Below are 20671 nucleotides of genomic sequence, written 5' to 3'. Positions count from 1 at the left end.
TATGTTTAGGCAACAACAGTGCATGGTTAGGATTAGGTAACAGAGTCATGGATGGTTAGGATTAGGGGAAGGAGGCACATGGTAACGTGGAGAAAAAAAAAATTACATTCACACAGTTGGCGAACACTAGATTCCTGCATGAAAGTCCGGAGTTTGTTGGATCTACCCAACACCCCTCACACCTGCTCTATAGGCATGTGGATCCGATACATTCCATCCGGCAGCATTCTCAGGTGTTGCAGAAGGTGCCTTCCACCCATCCACCGGCATATAATAACACCACTACCAGCTCCGTCCAGTTGTGCTCTCATCTGACACCATTCTGCAGCGTTTCATATGGATGCAAAAGGTGGCTTTTGCTATCGCAATCGTATGCCAAAAGCACTGACAAAGTGGAGGTATTTTATGAGTTCCAAATGTAACCAGGCTGTAGTGTCCTGTTAACGCAAACACTTTCGGTGCTGTTACTACCTCCCGTAGTGACTTGAAGGTGAGGCAAATCTGTCCCATTATTCTGTGATGTACCTCATATACAGAATGACGAGGTGGTATAACGGTGTAATGTTCCCACCTTTTGCAGACAGTGTAAAAGGGTCTATAGACTGTGGTGACTGCTCGCAGTCAGCCAGCCACTTAAAGAGGCCCTGCCCTGAATGATGTGGTCCACAGCTCCTTTTGAGACGCTATGATTCACACCGATCGGCGGCAGTTTGTAACACGGCCTGTCATATAACGGGCTGGTTAAGTGGATGGGTGGATTGGTCTTAAAAACCGGGACTTTCACTCAGGAGTCCGCTGTTTGATACCTGTGTAAATGTTGAGGCAAACCATGATGTTTTTTTCTAAACCTAACCACGTGTTTCTGTCGCCAAAACCTAAGGAAATAAAAAAAACAACAAAGTGTTTTATCAACATTGTAAGTGTATTTTTGAAAAAGACTGTATGCATGCAACCAGTGTAAATTGACACACTGTCCTGTAACGACTAAAACTGATGCAGGAGGGTACCTAGCATGTCATATTCAGATATACAACTTCACATACAAAGTGGCAGTATTTGATGAGCTGGGAACAGAACGTGTCGAATTTTTCAGCGCTGCATGTTTTTTTTTATTACTTATCGAGACAAACAAAAGACATTTTACAAATGTCCTACAGGGATTTAGTACACTATATAATGCCCACCTCCCCCTTTTGGAGAAGCCATATTTTTAAAGTTCCAGTTGTACCTGATAGTTGTGCATTATACCTGAATTTATTTTTTGCAACAGGTTTTTTTAAATAACCACAGTGAACCACAAAAATACAAAGAGCTGAATCAGTCAATAAATACATACATTACATGTGTCTTTGCACTGGCAGTCAGAGGTGCACACAGTGCTCCTCTCCCACTGTCAGAGCAGTGGGTGGTAAAAGGTCAAAACCTCTATCAGCCTCTGAATGTTTTGTCTCCTCATTATTACCAGGAAAAACAATATTATATGTAGCTAAAATACAAAATGCTATGACTGTACAAACAGTTCTGTGGTGACTGCAGTTAACTCACCAAACTTTACTTTCCTGCATTCCTACAACCCCAAGCATTTGCATCACTTCATCCCTCCCACGCTACTCCCTGAAAACAGGTGCATGCACAACTGCGCTGAATGCCCAATGCTTGCATAATTGAGGCCATCATTTTTCGCCGTGCATGATAATAGCTGTGGAAAATGAGCAACCAAAACATTTGAATGCATGAGAAAGGTACAGCATATGTTGAGATCTCTGTACCAGCTCAAGTTTGTCAAGAGAAAATCTTTGCAGACTCTTCTAAATAAAAAACCCCTGGGGTTGAAGAGGAAAATACAAGCCAGTGTGATTGTTTTGCCACTTGAAAACAGGCAGAGTTTATAATAAAATACCAGCAGATCCGAATCGTGGAAGACTATTCATCAGTAATAAGGGAAAATGGAGGCTGCGTTCCTGCCGCCATGAATTATGAAACAGCCAAGACCTTAAGTTGACCTGTGACTTATATCTACTGAGCTGCTTGTATTGCGAACATATTGTGGATAATAACTGCTAAAGGCCTGACTTAAGCACTACATGGCAAAAAGTGCCACTGCAGCAGCTCGGCATCCGTTTGCTCAAAAGCTTCCTCTGCAACCCTTCGTTTACCTTTCTGCTCGTATTAAATCACTTCAAATGTAACGCAGACACCAAAACAACTGCAGCAGAGGACTTCTGTTGGAATGACCTCAGCTGTGTGCATTCAAGGGAGAAGACAGCACCCAAACCAGAGCACAGTACTGTCTGCAGGGCACCAATTTGTGACATAGTGTAGGGGACATTCACATTTCTGCCTTTGTATTGGGCTAATATTGAGAGAAAGTTGTTTTTTTTTTTTTTTTAATAATCTTTTAAATATGGGGATTTTGGCACATGCTTTTCGGCAGTCTTCAGTGGATGATGCTCATAGTGATGAACTCAGCTGTATTCGCAAAAAGTTGTATAAAGAAAGGCAAAAGAGAGCTTGAGAGAGAAGTTCACATCTGGATTAATTTGTCACCTCCACTCACCTGGCCAGTTGTTGTCTAAAGTGGGTGTAGTAGAAAGGTATTAGAAATTGTCAAATGCAAACCCTTACCCTAACCTCAACTACCTCTCTTGTAGCTAGAGAGTAACTCATGTAGCTTCCCCAGCTGCAGTTATGCACACTTGGGTTAAAATACCCAACTTGAAAGCAAAAATAAACATATTTTCAGCCTGATAGAAGACCAGATTTGGTCTTTATAGCTAACTTCAATATTCATGACAGCTGCACAGGGGTATTATTTTTATAGAACTTACTTGTTTAAATGTTATTGAGGCTTAAAGTTACACATAATTAAGGGTGTGACCACTTTGTGTGATAAGCTGGCTGCGGAAAGTGTCCTTGTTCTTCCATAGCTCCACTCTCCCGTCCAGATATAGTCCCTCTAGGCTCCAAAAATCCAAGATGGTGATGACCAAAATACTAAACTCCACTCCACAGACCAAGGGTGACAAAACAGGGGCTATGTTCATTTTTTTTAACAGTCTGTCAGTAGTACACCAAAGAAGTTGCGTCTGACAGTTCATCTCCTAGCAACGGCTGCTCTCAGTTGTCAATCAACCAATGCCATAGGAAATGGCAACTCAGAGGCTTGAGCAAGAGAATCTGTTTCCACAAAAATGGTTTCATCCCCATCTGATGCAAAAATATCCATAGTATCCAGTTTATGCTCCTTTACACAAAAAGTGAGGAGAATTCAAATGTCAAATCAACTGTAATCCTGATTTGAGAGTAGAATCTAATTGACTTAAAGCCTAAAACAGTGTCTTTGAAGTGTAGGAAAGAATGAATTGAATGTTTCCTGCAGATGCAATTGATTTCTGTTTCTCCAGTGGGTGTTTGCCTGATGACGATCACCAGCTGGAGCTCTGAGCTCTCCAACAATACCAGCCACTGTATATTATTGGTGACACGACTGACATGAAATACAGCAGAATTAATATGAGCAAATTAAATGGTTATATAACATGTAATATAAGCACTTTATGGGTGAGCTGTTAACGTAAGCACAGACGAAGTTATTAGATGTGAAGGACATGTGGACCACTATATCTCTGACACCAATATATCAACCTCTCCCAATAGTTTAAAAAATTCACATTGAATTATTACAGCCTGGCAAATGTAGCAAGCTCACAATATGCCCCCCACTACCATCCTCCAAGAAATAAATATCTCCCAGACACAAGTTAAAAGCCCCGAGGCTACAAAATCAATATTTCATAGGCAGGAGGTGATAAAGAGTCTTGATCCAGCTCTTCCTGTCTTTGAAGCAGCCAGTAGTCCAGTAGCGAGCAGCAGGATGGCTCGATGCCATCTGAAGCCACAGCCAAGTGGATTTGGGCCACTGCACAAATTTAACAGGTATAGGAAAGAGTTGGCTGCACTTCACCCTGCAGTGTGTTGATAAGTTTGGAAATAAAAGCCTGGGTGACCATCGCCTGGTGTATGTGGAGCTATTTATCTGCCGACCACCAAACTGTGTGGCCCTGTCACTTTGGAATGACCCTGAGGAGAAACAAAGGCCACGGGATAAAAGTATCCTGCAAAGGCCGGGTCATTACATTACCGCTCATCCATTCTAACTGCTGAAGGCTCAGGACTAGTTTACTGGAAACCCAATAAATACCAGGACCACAAGTTCAAGTGCCAGATCCAAAGGTGGCTGACACCAAAAATTCAGATCTTATATATTTAAATATTGGCAATCGTTTGTTGTTACAATCATGAGATTCAACTCAGCAATTATAGTAACTTTTTTTTAATCTGTTTTATTCCTGTTTTATATAGTTTCAGTCAAGGTTGGTGTTAAATCTCTGAATTAAAAGGACAGTTCACCCAATACGTAGTGCTATTTATCGATGTAGATTGTTTTGGTGTGGAGATTTTGGTCGTAGAGATGTCTGCCTTTATCATATACAATGGAACTAGATGGCACTAGGTTTGTGGTGCTCAAACAGCCACAAAAAATGTTTTTGGGATGAACTCTCCCTTTAAGTTGGCTTCATGGTCCATGCAAAGGGGTTAACATGAGTCCAACTGCAGATACTTGCACACTAGATTTTAATGTATAATTGAGTTTTGGATTTCACCCATTGTTAGCACCACCACAATGCATTAATTATATTCCCCACAGTAACTTTGTTGACATTCCTCAATTTTCTTAGCAACATGTATAGAGCTGGAGTTACAACCATTACCGTAACTAACAATGTTATTTCGCCATGTCTCATCCGTGAATAGGATACTGCTGCCGGGCAAACCCTGTGTTTGTGTTTATTCATTTATACAGAGTGGCGATTGCCGTGAACGATCTCACCCTGGAGATGCTTGTGTAAACCCCTCACCAGCAGTTTCATTCCAATCTGAACTGGACAAAGAGACAACCTATAAGTGAAGTTAAAATTGCTTTGTATTGCATTTCCATTAGATTCATTTTCTTTGTGCCTTAAGCTGCACCTAAACACCAAGACTGAGCAAGAAAAGAGGATGTGAAGGTCAGTTTGGGGGCAGATCATGAGCCTTATGTTGGAAACATGGTGCATATTCCTAAATACATTTGTGATTTATCCAATTAACAACAAGCAAACAGCACAGTAAACCTGGGGCTACTATGCTATGATTTGAGATTTGAGTGGAGGATATTGTGTGTCCTATACTGTGTGTTCTGTGTGGCATATCTGTGCATTAATTATGCTTATTAATCAGCTATGATATGCCTAGCTGACCTGTCAGGTGGATGAACTATTTTCGAAAAGGATTTCACACAAATATCCAACCCAAAATTTGAGATGGATAAGTGGATAAAAAAGGGTCATAGATCAACAAAAAAAAAAAAAGAAAAAAGAAAAATGACACGAACAAACAAACAAAATTGTTCTGTGTACTTAGAACTGTGAACAAGGTGATGCCTGCTAATTAAACATAATTAAAACAAATCCCATGGACAGGGTCAGAGGTCAGGGTCAGCTCTGCAGGAGCTGGGAAAGTGGACTCAACAGTGAATTCTGCCACAGGCATTTTACCTGTGGCTTGAAAGAAAACTGTTCAGGTAAAACTTAGTACTGCCCTTCTATCATAAACCACTGTGTTGAAAGAAGATGCTGAAAACTACTGAGAAGACAGCTTCTCTTCATCATATTAGGGACTGTGTTTTATTTATCAAAGGAGGGGAGTAGCTGGGTTGTGACTTTTATTTTTATTTTTTTATCTTGACTGTCCCTAAAGCTTTTTTCCATGAGCGTCCCTGAGTGACTGGGACAAAAATACATAACCCTTCCATCACCATATAGAATATCATAAAGTGATTTTCATGAAATGTCCAAGTTTTAGGCTTGTATTTAGTAAAATTTCTGATGAAGCGTTCCTCAAGCATGATGTGTTCAAAGGGGAGTGAAAATTTGAAATTCTGATGATAATTATGTTTTTACAGTATCTGGCTGTGATAAGTGGTGTAATTTGTATTTTTTTTTTTTTTTAAGGAAACATGCCTGTCAAATCCATCAGCAGGTTTTTGGTTTCAGAGGGTATTTAACCCCTGGAAACATGAGCAAATTGGCTTGATTTCTTTCTGAAACAAGGGAAGAAAGCAATGAGCAACTTAACAAGAAAACGAGAAAATATCTATATTTTCTGTACCATAATTTTAAATATATAATTATATGATTTATTAAAAAATAGTTTCCTGGACATTATACTCTATTAAAAAAATAAAAATAAATCTAATAATCTCCCCCAACTAATTTTTGGCAATTTTCAGGACCTTTCTTGCCAAGTTGCTCATTGTATAATGATGATTGACAGAAATCCACTGAAAGTATTTTATTGAAAGTAGGGTCAGTTGGCACAAATCTTCAGCAACATTTCACACATGAAATTACTGGTAAATAACCAAATACAGTATGAAGTTAATTAGTGCATTTGCAAAGCTAATACAGAGACTGTTCTGTTTTAGCATAAAAAAGGAAATATTTGGGAAAAAAAATCAAACCAATTTACTCATATGTCAGAGGTTTTAATGCTTGTGAAAGGTTTCAGAATGCAGCAGAAGAAAACTGATGTTGATCTGGGGTTAAAATAAGTACAAAATCCAACCATTTAAATTTGTATGTCCCTTCCCTAAGCCAAAAAAAGTCCCTCCCGGAGGTTAAAAAACATTTGATGTACCTCCCCCATTTTCACCAATGCCTTGCCCCTCATAAATAAGGAACAGTCCCTTAATGAAAAAAATGTCATTCCTGATTTGGTAGGCGTGGGCAGGGTGTTCAGTATCTCAGTACCTCAGCATAAGTGACTCACAATTAAATCTGGTAGTTTTTAGCGTTAAAAAATAGAGCCAGCAGAAATGAGTCTGTGTGGAAGCCAGAAATGCACTTAAAGGGAACATGGAGGAAAAATGTCCTCTCTAATGTGACAGTATGGTGACCAACTGCATGTCTGGCTGCTCCACAGAAACTGCAGATAACACCCGCAGAGCCATGTGACATCCCCCTGCTCGCCACGTGGAGGCGCCGCAGACTCGCATTCCCGCGTCCCCGCTTGCTCGCCTGACAGTACAAAAAAAGTAGCGGAGCCGTTAGAGGAAAAAAAAGAAGAAGAGGGGGGCTCTTTTTTGAACGCTTTAGCTCGAGATCAGATGCTCCCTGTGCGGGCTGAGGAGGGAGCAGGCAGCCAGGCAGCGCTTCTGCGGAGGGATCCGGCGATGAATGGAGCAGAGCGCACAACTTCTCTCCAGTCCTGCCGCTGTTGCTGCCACCGCTGCTGGAGTTTGCTTTAGGATTTCTTCTTGTGACAAAACGAGCTGGACTTTACTTCTCCTGCCAACATGTGTTCAGCAGCATTGCTACTGATGCTGGCCGTCAGGATCTACGCAGACAGCATGGAAGGACCAACAGGTAAAAGAAACACCATGTTTGCGTTTGCACGCACCTGTGAATCTCCTCGATGTTTTAAAGTTGATCGTGCGTGTTCAAAGTCGCTCTTACTCCACAATCTCTACATAATATGTTGATGCCATGATTTGCATTTTGCCCTGCATGAGCTTTCACAACTTAAAAAGTTCTCTGACAGCGTGTGTTGAGCTGTTTGAACCGGATCTTTTGCTGCAATCAGTGGCGTAAACTTTCTCCTTTGTGCGCACAGTGAAACGTTCATATTCCGCAGGGCATGAAATATGGAATTACTCAAAGTAAAATCACGGCATCGTTTCATTACACGACTCAGTGGCACTGCTGATTACGAGATTTTTTTTTAAAGGACATTCCCCTCCAGATTAAATCTGAGTTGAATCTTAAAAATGAATTCATTATCTGAATCACTCTAGCTCTCCATCCCTCCTCTCTGTGTCTCTCTATGTCTGTCCAGTGCATTCAGCATCATAACGGTCATGTTTTCACCGTTCAGGCTTCAGTTGGTGGCAACAACATCCAAGAAGATGTAAATGACATCCCAGCAAGTCATCCCTCATTTGATTTTATTTATCATATGAAATAGGCTGCTGTATGTTAATAGTACTGATGTAACATGTTGCATAATTATGTTGCTGATGCAGGGCATGATTTGCTTGACTGGTAGAAAATCAGCCATCAGAGGCATTTGAGGGGAAACAAATCAGGAGGAGTGTTTTTCTGCAGCTACAAAGCAATTCAGCGGAGATGAATTAGTAATGTCAGTGTTGTGCCCCAAATAAAAGCACTGGCAGCTGATCCAAATATTCTGTCTGTGTCAGTCAAACGCTGATAGACTGAAAGTAAAGTCTTCTCAGAGACATCTAAGACATAGAAAAACTGAATTTCACAAAGCTTTTCCGGAGATGGGAGTTCAAATCCTCTCCAGTTTGCCTGTGGCAAGTTTAACACACGAATGGTTGAAGGTTTCCGAGGCCTCTGAACCTTGTCTTTTGAGGAATGTTGTGGAAAAAAGAAAGGGAAAAAAAATGCCCCTGGTCACCCCGGTATCAAGTTGTCCCCAAGTGAAAGTGACAGTTGGTTCACCTCAAGAATGCTTTGTAACTCGTGCGAGCGTTGTAGCTCCGATATAAATACTCCTGGGTGTCAGTTACACAGCCACCTAAACCAGTTGCTGAACAGACGTGCGCTGAGCCACTCCCTTGCTCTCCAGGATCAAGTTGGTTCTGTAGGCAAGATTTATTGTAACAAGCCAACTGTCTTATGAGATTACACGGAACAACAGAGACAACTGTCTCATCACCAGCTGGCGTGCATTCAGTTTATGTGTAGGGAATTAATTCTGCTATCAGGAATGGACAATGGTGGGAATGTGGAGAAATGTGTCCACATAGGAAGTTATGGGTCGAGACAGAGCTGGTTTTGTCTCTTTTGGGCTCTTTATCGAACCTCAGTACTTTTTTGGTGCAGGCTGAAATATGAAGCAGCTTGTATAGAAAAAAATTCAAATGTCTCGTCAGACTTGCAATCTTCTTTATTTATTTGTTTGTCAGATGTTTCCTGGTTCCAGTCGAAATTGAATTTCCACAAAGTTCTTGTGTGGCTGCTTTCTTTTAGGCATTTTTGTATTTGTCAAAGTAAGGCACTTCATCATCGCTACCAGTAGGGCTGCAACTAACAATTATTTTAATTATCAATCGCTGTTTATTGTTTTAGTTAATTAATACGTTGTTTGGTCTAAAGGAGTGATTCTCAATCAGGGAAATGAGGGCCCCAGGAGTTCTCAAGGGAGTTTAGGTGGTCCCTAGGAAAATGAGGGATAAATCATTTTCTCTGTTTAATTCGCTATAGAAGTTAGAGTCATTAGAGTGACTTTTTGGATAATTGGTGTCACTATCATTATAGTTGTATGCTCAGTTGACATCTATAGAATTCTGGTATTAATTACGCTGCAACTATTTTCATTAGCAGTTAATCTGCCCATTATTTTCCAGTTGATTGATAATTTTGCCAAGTAATTTCAGTAGAAAAGTCAATGCTGATGTCTTTAAATGGTATGTTTAACTGACATACAGTCCAAAAATCCAAAGCTATTCACTTCATTATCATGTGTGACAAAGAAAAGCATCAGATTCTCACATTGAAGAAGCATGACACCAACACATGCTTGTTTTTGCCTAATAATTACATATCTAACAACCAAAATGTTTTCAAATGGAGGTCCCTGAAGCGAAATCCTATTAAATTCAGTTCTGTAACCTGCTTTGAATCAATTTAGGGATCCTTAACGCCATAAAGGTTGAGAATGAAAAATGCCCATCACAATTTCCCAAAGCCCAACAGGATGTATTTGCTTGTCTTGTTTTGTCTAGCCAGGAGTCCAGCACCCAGAGATATTTAATTCACTTTCATGAAAGACTCTGGAAACCAGAAAATATTCACATTTGCGAAGCTGAACGATTTTAACATAAAAAAGACTCAATAATATTATCAGAATAGTTGCAGATACACTTTCTGTATGTCAATGGAACAAGTAATCATTGCATATCAACCTAGCAGTAAATAAATCAACTTTACCAGACCTGAGACCTGAGACAAATTTATGGTCCTAGAGACATACAGTGTCGATTGTCTGTGATATTAGTTCCAATACAAAATTTAGCCCTAACCCTAACCCTGTTCTGGATAACTTAGTTTTCCCTTAATTTAAGTATTCTAAACCTGTTTAGCTCATTTTTTTTAATTACAAAAAAGCCCTTTTTGTTTTATCTTCAAAAAGTTAAATGTCCGGGCTATCATGAAAATTTTAGGTTGATTGAATTTGAGAGGACAAGTGGAACCATTACAAAATTACCTCGACTTGTCTCCTCAAATTTAATAAACTTAAAATTTTAAGGCAGCCCGTACGCTAACTTTTTAAAGTTAAAGACATATAGTTTCTTTGTAAAGTGAATGCATCAGACATGAAGAACTAATTAAACATAGCTTGGGTAGAGCAGAGAATATCTGATAAAAAAGTAAGGTAATCTGCCCAAAGTGCTGCATACTGTATGTTGCCTTTGTTACAGATGCTTGCATCCTGTTCCTATGCCAGTGTGTGCTGCATTTATACAAATCCCAACAAGCATTTGTTGTGAACTTCTGCTACATTACACCTGTTGCTACTTGATGCTGTGGAAATATTTTGGTTGATACTTTAAAGATATGGAGGTTCTTACGCAGCTCTGCAAAGACTGGGCCTTGCAGTAAGTTGATGTCATGTGGCATGGTCGATGGGTGCTGAAGTTTTGACATTTTCCATTTGGAGTTGCCAACAAGTGTTGTTCAGCTTTAATGCTGATCTGGAAAAAAGAAAAGACACAGTACTGCCCTTTGTATTTCAGTTGTATTCAGGTATTGGCCAGCGTGTGGCTGGACTTGGAGGTCTTGTACTTTTGCTCCAAAGTTTCACCTGCAGAATTTGTGATCATCTAGGTGAGGTGAAACCTGCCGTGTTGTTCAAATGCACCGGGCCCCTGTTAGCGGGGGCTCTAAGAAGTCAGAGCAGGAAGGTAATTTAACCATAGACTAAAACCATGTGAGCAAACCCCCAACACTGAGCAGCCCCAACACGCAGCGGCAAACAATCCGAGATTGGAGGTCGCAAAGAGGGTAGCTTGAAAAGACCACAGTGAAATGGGCGCTGACACGAGAAGGTGGGCTTTCACGGGCTGCTGGGAGGATGTCGAAAGGGTCCATGGTGTGTAGCAGCGTGGATCCGGCTCAGTGTTAATCCAACAGAAAATAGCCTTACAGACACAGCTCTCCTGGGGCAAATGTGGAGGCTGTAAAGGGAGAAAATGGAGCGTATGCTCGAACAAAAGGCAATGATGAAATGTGGTTGTTCTGGAGGAAATAACACAAGATTCCTTAATAGAACAATTGCATAATGGCCACACGTTGTTCAAGAAAATTAGTACATTCTGTAATTATAGTTTGTGATAATGAGATGGCAAAGGAACAAGAGTTGTTTCGACACCCCTTTTACAGTATGAAGGACGGAAGATTTGAGAAATCTATCGCTATAACTCCACATCGTTTACCCGACAGTTACAAGCCCTCAGAGCTGCGGGACTCCATTTCAGAGGCAACAGACTCAACAATCTGGCTTTAATTGTCGTTTTGGTGGAAGAAAAATGGGCGCAATTAAACTGGAAATGGATAAAAATGACCAATTAGAGATGATAAAGTACGGCCCACGTTTCACTCCTCACCTTTGTGACGCAGCATTTTGTGGGTTGCATATTGCAAACAGTCCACACAAAGCCTGATTTTCTTGAGCTGAAATGGATGGACCAAGCATGAAATGTGCAGTATGTATTCAATCATCCAAAGCAGCCTGACAGTCATAACCAAAGCAGCCCAGCTGAGGTGGAAGTCAATCGGGCCTTTCCTCCCCTATATTCCACCTCTTTGATGGCTTCAGAAATTTTAATTGCCTCTGCTGCTAGTCACCAGTCGGTAGTCTCTGAGAGTTTTATTGGCAGTGCGGCCAAAGCAAACTTTTAAAGGTGTATAAGAAAATTAACATTTTACTTTTAATCATCGCAACTGAAGACTTTATGGGAGTTGGGAAGTTTTGAGGCATGTGATGGATAGCTGAGAGACTTGGCAAACTTTCTTTCATATATACACCTGCAGTGTGATTACTTCTATTTATCTAAAAATGATTTCCTGTTATCATCGAGGGAGGAGTTCGGGCTGCTGTTGTACAACTAGAAATCAATTTTCTTCAAGGGGGTTGAGTTGGTGAAATGCAATGTTGCCTCCAACAGAGTTTATTGTGCCTTACTTGTCCTGCTCCTCATGCTCCATCTATCTCTCCACGTGTGGATTTCAGTTGTCAACAGAACTGGGCAGTAATGGATTATGTGATGTGGTTACTTTTTTTTTTAAGTAGCAAGCAGTATATGGAGATTTACAGCTATGGTGTATTCAGTGGGCGGACTGGCGACTGCGGCACCATTGTTACATTACTTGACCAACGTTATTTCAATGCATTGTCAGTCCATGAAAATGAATTGTAATGTTTTTGTCCCTTGAAAAAAAAAGTTGTGTTTTTTTTTTTTGAGCAGAGAAAAAATTAGCATTAGCATAACCATAGCTGGAAATGCACCATACGAACCCATCCAGCGGCAAGTGTTGGGGCTATCTTTAAGCTCTTTTCTGAATGTGGTCACTTCTGTCTCCAAAAATGCAAGTCAGTGATGGCCAAAATGTCAAACTCGAGGCTTCAAAACGGGAGTCATCAGACTTCCTGCTGTCGTCACGGTGGCTCGATCCATTATTTTATACAGTCTGTGGTGAACACTCATTAAATTAATACCCTTTTTACCAAAAATGTTTAAAAGCAGCATTTGCTTCGAAAAAAGGATAAACACAGCTCCAAGTACTAAAGTTTTCTTATTTACGTGTTGCATTTTCTTAGCTTGTGTGCTAGCGTTAGTCACTGGTAAACCTGCATTGAGAATTAGCAGTTTTTATTCAGATGTGGAAGGTCTGAGAACACCAAGTCAAGTACAGTGAAGTTTGAAGGGCTGCCAGCAGCTAAGGTAGAAGCTGATATAGTCAGTAAATATCCAAACTCCATGGCTGGCTGCAAAAACCTCAATGTCTTTATCTTCTGTCTTCTTCATCTGTTGTTTTATTATTATTATTCACATGATGATGCAAAAGATGTTCGTGGAGGCGCTGGAATGTCATAAAGGCACCTTTGACATAGCTGGGTTGAGTTTGACTTGTGGTCGTATTTGTTATATTTGATTTTCTTAACTTACTGAGGTAATTTTTCATCAGGGTGGGTGTTTGGAACCACATGTTGGTCATCATGGTGGGAGCAATGAGACCATCCCCGACCATTATCGCCTTGTGCAATATGTTTATGACCTTAATCTACCAGTGCTGTTGCTGCTGCTTGGCGTGTGCCTGTCACCGCAACGTGTCGTTAATGGAGCTGACAGAGCTGCCAGACTGACTTGGCTTGGACCCATGAGGTGTCTTTGTTGGGGGGAACCAGGACCGTCTTCGCCTCTCCAGGTGTTAGAAATGTGTTTTTGTTTTTTTTTTCTTCCCCCATCAACAACAAATCATTACTTGAGCAGATGGAGGAGTGCCAGCAGGCATCGCGCGGCCTGTCAAGCTGATCGCTAAACATGATCAGACAATAAAGTTAATTTGCTCCTTTTTAGACATCCGCTCGTGTTGGTGAACGCCTATGTTGGTATTCAATTTAGATTACTTTAAAGGGAACTGCTGGTTTTTTGATTGCCTTTGCTCGCTCTTCCTTCAGCGACTCATTTCATTGCTTGTGCAGTTTTACTTCAACAAGCTATATAATGATTTAACGCATGAAACGCTTCATGAAATCAGTAAAATAGGTGAGGGAAATAAATTCACATAGCATGAATGCATCAGCTGCTTGAGAATCAGCTGCTGGCGGGATTTGAATCTTGGAATTTGCCGTCTGTTCGAGCTATGTGGAGTGCCACTAATTTATGATTATAGAGGCTCCGAGGACTGACCTGCTGCAAGAGCAATGAAAGACATGGAATTTAAAGCATCCCGACTTTCCCACTACAGATGACATCAGTTTGCTTTTTAGCAAATTTCAGCTGCAAGAGCCTGAGATGCCTCTTTGCACTCCTTCAGCCCCTCTCACCTTCAGTATAAGAGCTCACAGTCTGCCACAGATCATGTCTCAAACGGTCCACAGAGCACGGGGTGTGTGAGGGTGATGCTTTGAGAGCATAGGAATCTTACTCGATTGAAGTAATTGCGCCGACAACAATATCTGTCTCTGAAATCTTGACTACATTTCATTTCAGCAAAGTGTCCTCATCCGTCCTCAAGAAAGGAAATATCATCAAGTCAGGCAGTAACACTTATCTCGTCAAATCCGACGGGATGAACCTCGAGCAAATTCACCTTAAAACACTTTAGCACAGTCAGTGATAATTGCCCTGGCATTCCTTTGCCTTTTTGTTGCTGTGGTGTATATTTCCTCAAGTGAGAACATTTCTCAGCAGGTTTTTGAGCAGGTAAAGCATTTATAGTAAAGCATTTATAAAAGTGACAAAATTAGGCATAATCAAAATTCAGTATGCATATTAAATCTGCTCGACTTTATGCCTTTGATGGGCTCTATTGTCCCACAGTGGACTGCAGGAAGAATACAAACATGCATCTCAAAGCTACAAAACATTAAAACAAATTACAGACTGTTGTGAGCCAAGGGCAAAGAATTTTAGAAAACAAATCAGTCTTTAGGAATTAATTAAGTTTCATTCACATACAATTTAGAGCATTTTAGCCCCTTAGAGCTGCAACTATTAATCATTCAGCTGTTAACTATCTAAATTAGTTGCAAACTAATTTGATCAGTGATTAATCAGTGTGAGTAATTTTTTTGTGAAAAGGTTTTTAAATGTGAATATTTTCTGGTTTCTTTACTCATCTGTGACAGTAAACTGAGTATCTTTGGGTTTTTAACGAAATAAGACATTTGTGGATGTCATCTTGAGCTTTGGAAAACACATTCTTCACCATTTTCTGACGTTTTTATAGACTAAACAGGTAGGCCTTGGTGACTAATCAAGAAAATAATTGATAAATTTATAGACAATGAAAATAATTGTTAGTTTCATCGCCAAATGCAATGTTGGAATAATAGCAATGTGCAAACTCTTGTCATTTCAACCTAAAAACTGTAGAAATTATAAACATACAGAAAAAAGGTGTAATATAAATTATCATAAGTCATTTAGATATGCAAATGAATCTATAACATAACTTATGGTTTTAAATTAAGTTTTTCTCAACAAGAAATGAACATTTTACCGCACGAGGATATGGTCTGTAATATCAGAGCTTTTACACTTAACATGAACAAGACACACTTGTTTTCATTTTTTAGCATCATTTCTGGTTCAAGAAATCTGATCGTGCTCTAGATCGTTTTGTGTTAACTGCAAAAATTGTATACTGTTGCATGACACTCCCCTGAAAGTCGAAGATACGAATCATTGGTCGGAAACTCGTAATTAGACTGAGATTCTTCAAGTCGAGCGTTTTGTTTGTTGTTGTTAGAGGCAGAAGGTAGAAGGTAGATGTTTTAAACAAAGTTTAAAAAACGAAATTACACGTGACCTTGATCCTGCTACATTTTTGGAGTTGAAGAATGAGTTGATTAAAATCAGCAGTTATATTGTTGTTGTTTTTTTGTCAGTCAGTGTACTACTGGATGTTTTAGTCTCCCAGATTTAGTTGCCCGCTGGAAGCAAGGCTTTTTTTTTCTGGTCAGGCTTCAAGATAATGTTGTCTTCTGCCTCCTGCTTGGAACGAGCTCACAGAAACTTAAGATGATACAGTCTCTTGATTTTGTTTGATTTCTGGCGTTGGCAAAAATTGGTCATCTCTGATCAGTCATTAGCATAGCTAACGCGCAGTCACTTGGAGGGCTAACTTGGCTTGTTTATGATTTTTCTCTTGAGCCCCATTCAAACTGTCACACTCTATGGAAGGAAAAAATAGAAAGAAAAAATTGAATGTCTGTATTTATATAGTATATATTCTGTTTGTGTGTAGTTTTGAATTTGGACACAGCTCAGGTCTATAATGTCCCTTCTAGGTAGTGATGCATGTTAATATCCGCACGTCATTAGTATCAGCAGATATTGGCTTTAAAATGACATATTGGAGTCAGTGATGATTTCTGATTTACACAAACAGTCATAGCCAAAGCAGGTATTGAGTCGTAGTGAATGAATATTACATACGAAATCATTGCACTTTATGTCTCCATCTGCTGGTGGGCTATCACACTAAGAGTGTGCATAACATGATATTAATTCCACTACAGAGGAGACTTGAAAATTAGGTGGGGAAGAAAAGTAGATGTATTGATATTGGTATGGGTTGTTGACCAAATGGGTTGTTTTTGTATCAGCATATCGTATGTCGGCAAAAAATGTAATATTGTGCATCCCTACTTCTAGGAATACACTCTGAGACTGAGGATGTTTGAGCCCTACATTGGAGTTCTTGTATGGTTGCATGGGTATACAGCATATCAAAATTTAAGCCTTTTCTTTAAACATGTTTATATTTATCAGTGTGAAGTATCCAAATGTGTCAAAATTGAAAGTTAGGTATGGTATCAGCACTGTTATCAGAATGTTCAAATGATACCCTCCTAGTCCTACTTAGAGGAAGTAGACAAAGCAGGTTGAGGGAGAGTGGGTACACCAGAAAAGCAAATTGGAGCACTTCATCAAAATTTAAGCCCCTGGAATGCACTCAACGTCACAGATTGATGATAGATAACAGTGTGGAGTGTTTGAAGGAGGATTTTTTCCTTTCAAGGATAATTTACCCTGTGGTATTGAAATCGTTGCTCTCAGCACACAGACATGGCCAAGTTGTTGGGAATTGGCAGGTGAGATTGATGATGTGGAATCCTGTGCGCTTGCATTAGGGACGAGTTGGACACAGATTTCAGATATGCAGGTGCATGACTGTTCCGCAGTGATGGCTGCCTGTCCGTTTAGTGCAGTCCTGCTCTCCGTCAGATTTGGTCGCTGCCGCCATTACCTCCCAGATTTGTCACCGCCGCTGACAGCTGGCCGTGAATATTCTTTATGAATATTTCTCTATCGCTCGCGCCGCCTAGCCCACGGTGTGTTTACACTCTGCTGCTGAACCAATTGTCCGAGCCGCTCCTCGGCCATGAAACCTGCGGTCGGACCTGTCACGACCGATGACAGGTTGATGTGAGTCGTGACGCTGGCAGCGGAGAGGAAACTGTCGCTGCAGCGCGAGATGACCGAGCAGCAGATTCAGCAGACGGGGTCAAAGTTCAGCCACAGGATGATTTTGTGGCGGTGCTGTCAGCAAGTGTCGCTTTAGATTGAGATGACATCTAGGGCCAAACTGCGGGGAATAGCATTTCTCCCGCTTCCTTTCCTCTCTGCAGCTTCTGGGGGAAAAAAAATAACTGCGTGATGCCAAAAGCTATTCCTTTTCAGCTCTGCTACCTCCTCCCCAGCTCCTTATCTCGCAGAGTTTTCCCTCCCAGACTCACATGTTTAGTCCCCCGTGTCATTAATGTAGAAGACCACGGTGCTGATAAACTCAAGTTAGATTAACTGCCAAACTACAAACCTCATCTTATATCTTGCGCTTCATTTTTGTAAAATACAAAAAGAGAGAAAGTCAGTGATATGGAGCGAGACCCGGGGTGTGGAGGTCCCAGGGTAGCTGTAGATATTACACTTTAAAAAGTAGGCGTTTAAAGTTATCAAACCTGTGGGCCTCCGAGTGTCCCTGTGGCACACGAGAGATATTAAAAGTTGAAGGGAAACTTGTGGAGAGAAAAAAAAAAAGTCAAATAATTAAATAAATTATATGACATGTCCCTCAACGGAGTGAACAAGGGCACTGCGGCATCGCCTGCTCACCCCTGTCAAGGTTAGCAGTGACCCTCCTGTGCACAGCAGGGGAGGTTATGCAGCATGAGCAGCAACACCTGTGTGTCTGCTATCACTGTGGGACATCTTCATCAACGGCTTCTTTACTTCCTCCTTGCGTAAATAAATTTGGATTAACGCCAGTTTTTTGTGGCTCTATCTTGCCCTTTTCCGGAGCCTCTTACTTTGCAATGCTATATATCAAGTGTCAGAGCTCCATAGAGCAAGACTCAGGAAAGAGAGAGGTGATGAGTAATATTCTCCCCTCCATCTGCAACTACTCCAGAGGTGCTTCTCAGATCAGATCTCTCAACCTTTCCTGTGCAGCTGCGGCTGGTATGACGCGTGTCGACGTGTGTTCATAGCTGCTCAGAACAGCTCTCCTCCTCAAAAACCATTATAGAGAGGGGCAGAAGGCAAGACCTATTTAAATGGGGATAGAGTTAAATTGATCTAACATCTTTTCTCCTCATATTGATTGATACCTCACCCTAGGGTATCTGTTGACGGCTCTGAGTGCTGATCTAGTTCCATTACTCTATCCATCCATCCATTTTCTGTAACCACTCATCCTCTTGGGGGCCGTGGGGGGGCTGGAGAGGGCGAGAGGCGGGGTACATCCAGTCAGGTCAACAGAATATCACAGGGCTTGTACTTCTAGAGCAATTTTAAAGTTACCAATTAACCAAATCTGCATGTCTTTGGGGGGGAGGCTGGAGAACCTGTAAAAAACTAAAGCTAGCATATGGGTCCCAAATTTCAATTTTGTGTAACCCATCTGTTCAGCTGCTGCTCTTGGAGTCAGGCGTGGGGCGATGTATAATTTAATATTGAATAATAGTGCAATATTTTTAGCCAATATTGAGATCTCGATATTTTTTAAATCTCCTCTAAACTACTTTAGGCTAAAATACTTAACTGCTAAATAAACTACAGTTACAATAAAGTTGAAGTGCAACTATTATATAACAAAGTCAAACAAAGTACTGTTAAAATAAAGTTGAATAAAGTCACGAGTTAAGTATTCTAACAATAAAATTAATTACAGTTATACCAACGTTAAATAATGTAGCTACTGCTATTTCGTAGAGGTAAATAAAGTACTGTCAAGATAAAGTGACATAAGGTGCTTTCACAATAAAATTAAATTAAATACTGTTAAAATGAAATAAATCAAAGCGGAACCGCCTGCTTATTTTGTGTCTTGAGACAGAAATGTTGATGTTTTTGCTGAACTTGAAGCTTCCAGTCAAAAGTTCGATGTTAGCAGTAAGTTTAACTGTGAATATTTCGTGAATGGGAAACTAACAGCTCTCCAGTCCATATATTAATAGAATTTGCCAGGCGTATTGGTGCTTCATGGTTGCGAAATGCGACTAAAGAGTTGCTGAAACACATGCTGTGTGAGTCTTTTATTTCCTTCTTGTATTTGTAGGAGAGCCATGGGAAAGCAAAGGAACCGAAACGCCGAAGTGAGGGTGCTAGTGGCTTAAAAGAATGACGTGACAATTTATACTCAATGTCCGCAATAGAGTCATTCTAGACATCCCACGCGAAAAAAAACACAATACATCCATTATAATGAATATATTGCCCACCCCTACTTCAAATACTTTAAATGTTTGGTAATATGATGGCAGAAAGTGTAGGAGTCGGGGGGTTTCACAATCTGTATAAGCATTTTGGCTGAAGAATACTTACATTTTTATACCAAGCAGTTCCCACTGTGATTGGAAATAACTGTGTCAGCTTGCAGCAGGATGTGTGAAAGAAGCCAGCTTTTCCTGGGTTAATAGGTTTGAAAGTGAAATTAATAAATCCTTCCAGCGTAGGCGTTCCTGTTGGGAATCAAACCTTAAACCCTGGCACTGTTCACATCTTGCATCCTCATCTGGGCCCTCTTGACTCTTACCCCATCTGTCCCTCCCCTGCCTCTTTAAGTTGGCTTGCAAATTTTTGTTAGTTCCGTCTCTTTCTTCTTTCTGCCGCCCATCTTGACTCCTACGTAGAGGGGTTACCTTGGCAATGACTCAGATGATGGCGGTATCTTGGCACTTCTAAGATGCAGTAGCACCTGGGCCAGCATCTGCTGTGTTTCTCTTCCAATCGGCGCCTGCATTAGTAGCGTGTACGGGGGTTGCAGCCCCTGTGGCCTCTGAACTCAGACAGATAAACGCAAAGGATTACATTCATGAGCAAGGAGCTGCGGATCATGCCCTGCATGGGAATGAGCAGACTGTCTTTGCATTCACAGAGGGGCGCGTTAGCCTAGCCAAGGATGGAGGCATATACCTCTAAAATCCTCATTCTGTTTTATGAGATGTATTGCCGCTGGTGCCCAGAGCGCGATGCTGTGGTTTTTATAAGCTCGCCATTACAGGAGGCCTTGAATCATTGATTCAATCAGCAAGACCCCCAGGTGTAGTCACAGCATCTCAGGTGGAGGCGACGAAAAATAGGCAGAGAGTGAAGGAACTGGGAGAAAAGTGTGTGTAGGACAGGAGGGGGGTAGGGGGGATTATTGATTACATCAGCGGAGGCTGTTGGGAAACAGCATGGATATCAGCTGGTGGTCGGCTTTCTGTCTGTGCCGCAACTCCAAGCTTCACCTTTCATCTTGCCTCTGCCGTCTGATCTAGCAGGCCTGCCCGAGGTGAAAGTGACTCGTGGGAGGCGTCTCCAGATCGGCCA

General features: G+C 41.0%; 1 protein-coding gene across 3 annotated transcripts in view; it reads left to right on the top strand.

Moving 5' to 3' along the window:
* Window positions 1–20671, top strand: part of ptprua (protein tyrosine phosphatase receptor type Ua) — a 280443-nt gene that overhangs the window by 20605 nt on the left and 239167 nt on the right. For all 3 annotated transcript variants that reach the window (XM_088090203.1, XM_088090202.1, XM_088090201.1), the window contains exon 4: window positions 7024–7466. In XM_088090203.1, coding sequence (XP_087946329.1) covers window positions 7397–7466 — 70 coding nt within the window. In that variant the 5' untranslated portion in view covers window positions 7024–7396. The remainder of the gene's footprint in view (window positions 1–7023; window positions 7467–20671) is intronic.

This window comes from Plectropomus leopardus, chromosome 17, assembly GCF_026936395.1.
Source record: "Plectropomus leopardus strain MGB_pleo_1.0 chromosome 17, ASM2693639v1, whole genome shotgun sequence".
NCBI classification, from domain to species: Eukaryota; Metazoa; Chordata; class Actinopteri; order Perciformes; family Serranidae; genus Plectropomus; species Plectropomus leopardus.
This window is presented reverse-complemented; position numbering and strand designations above follow the sequence as displayed.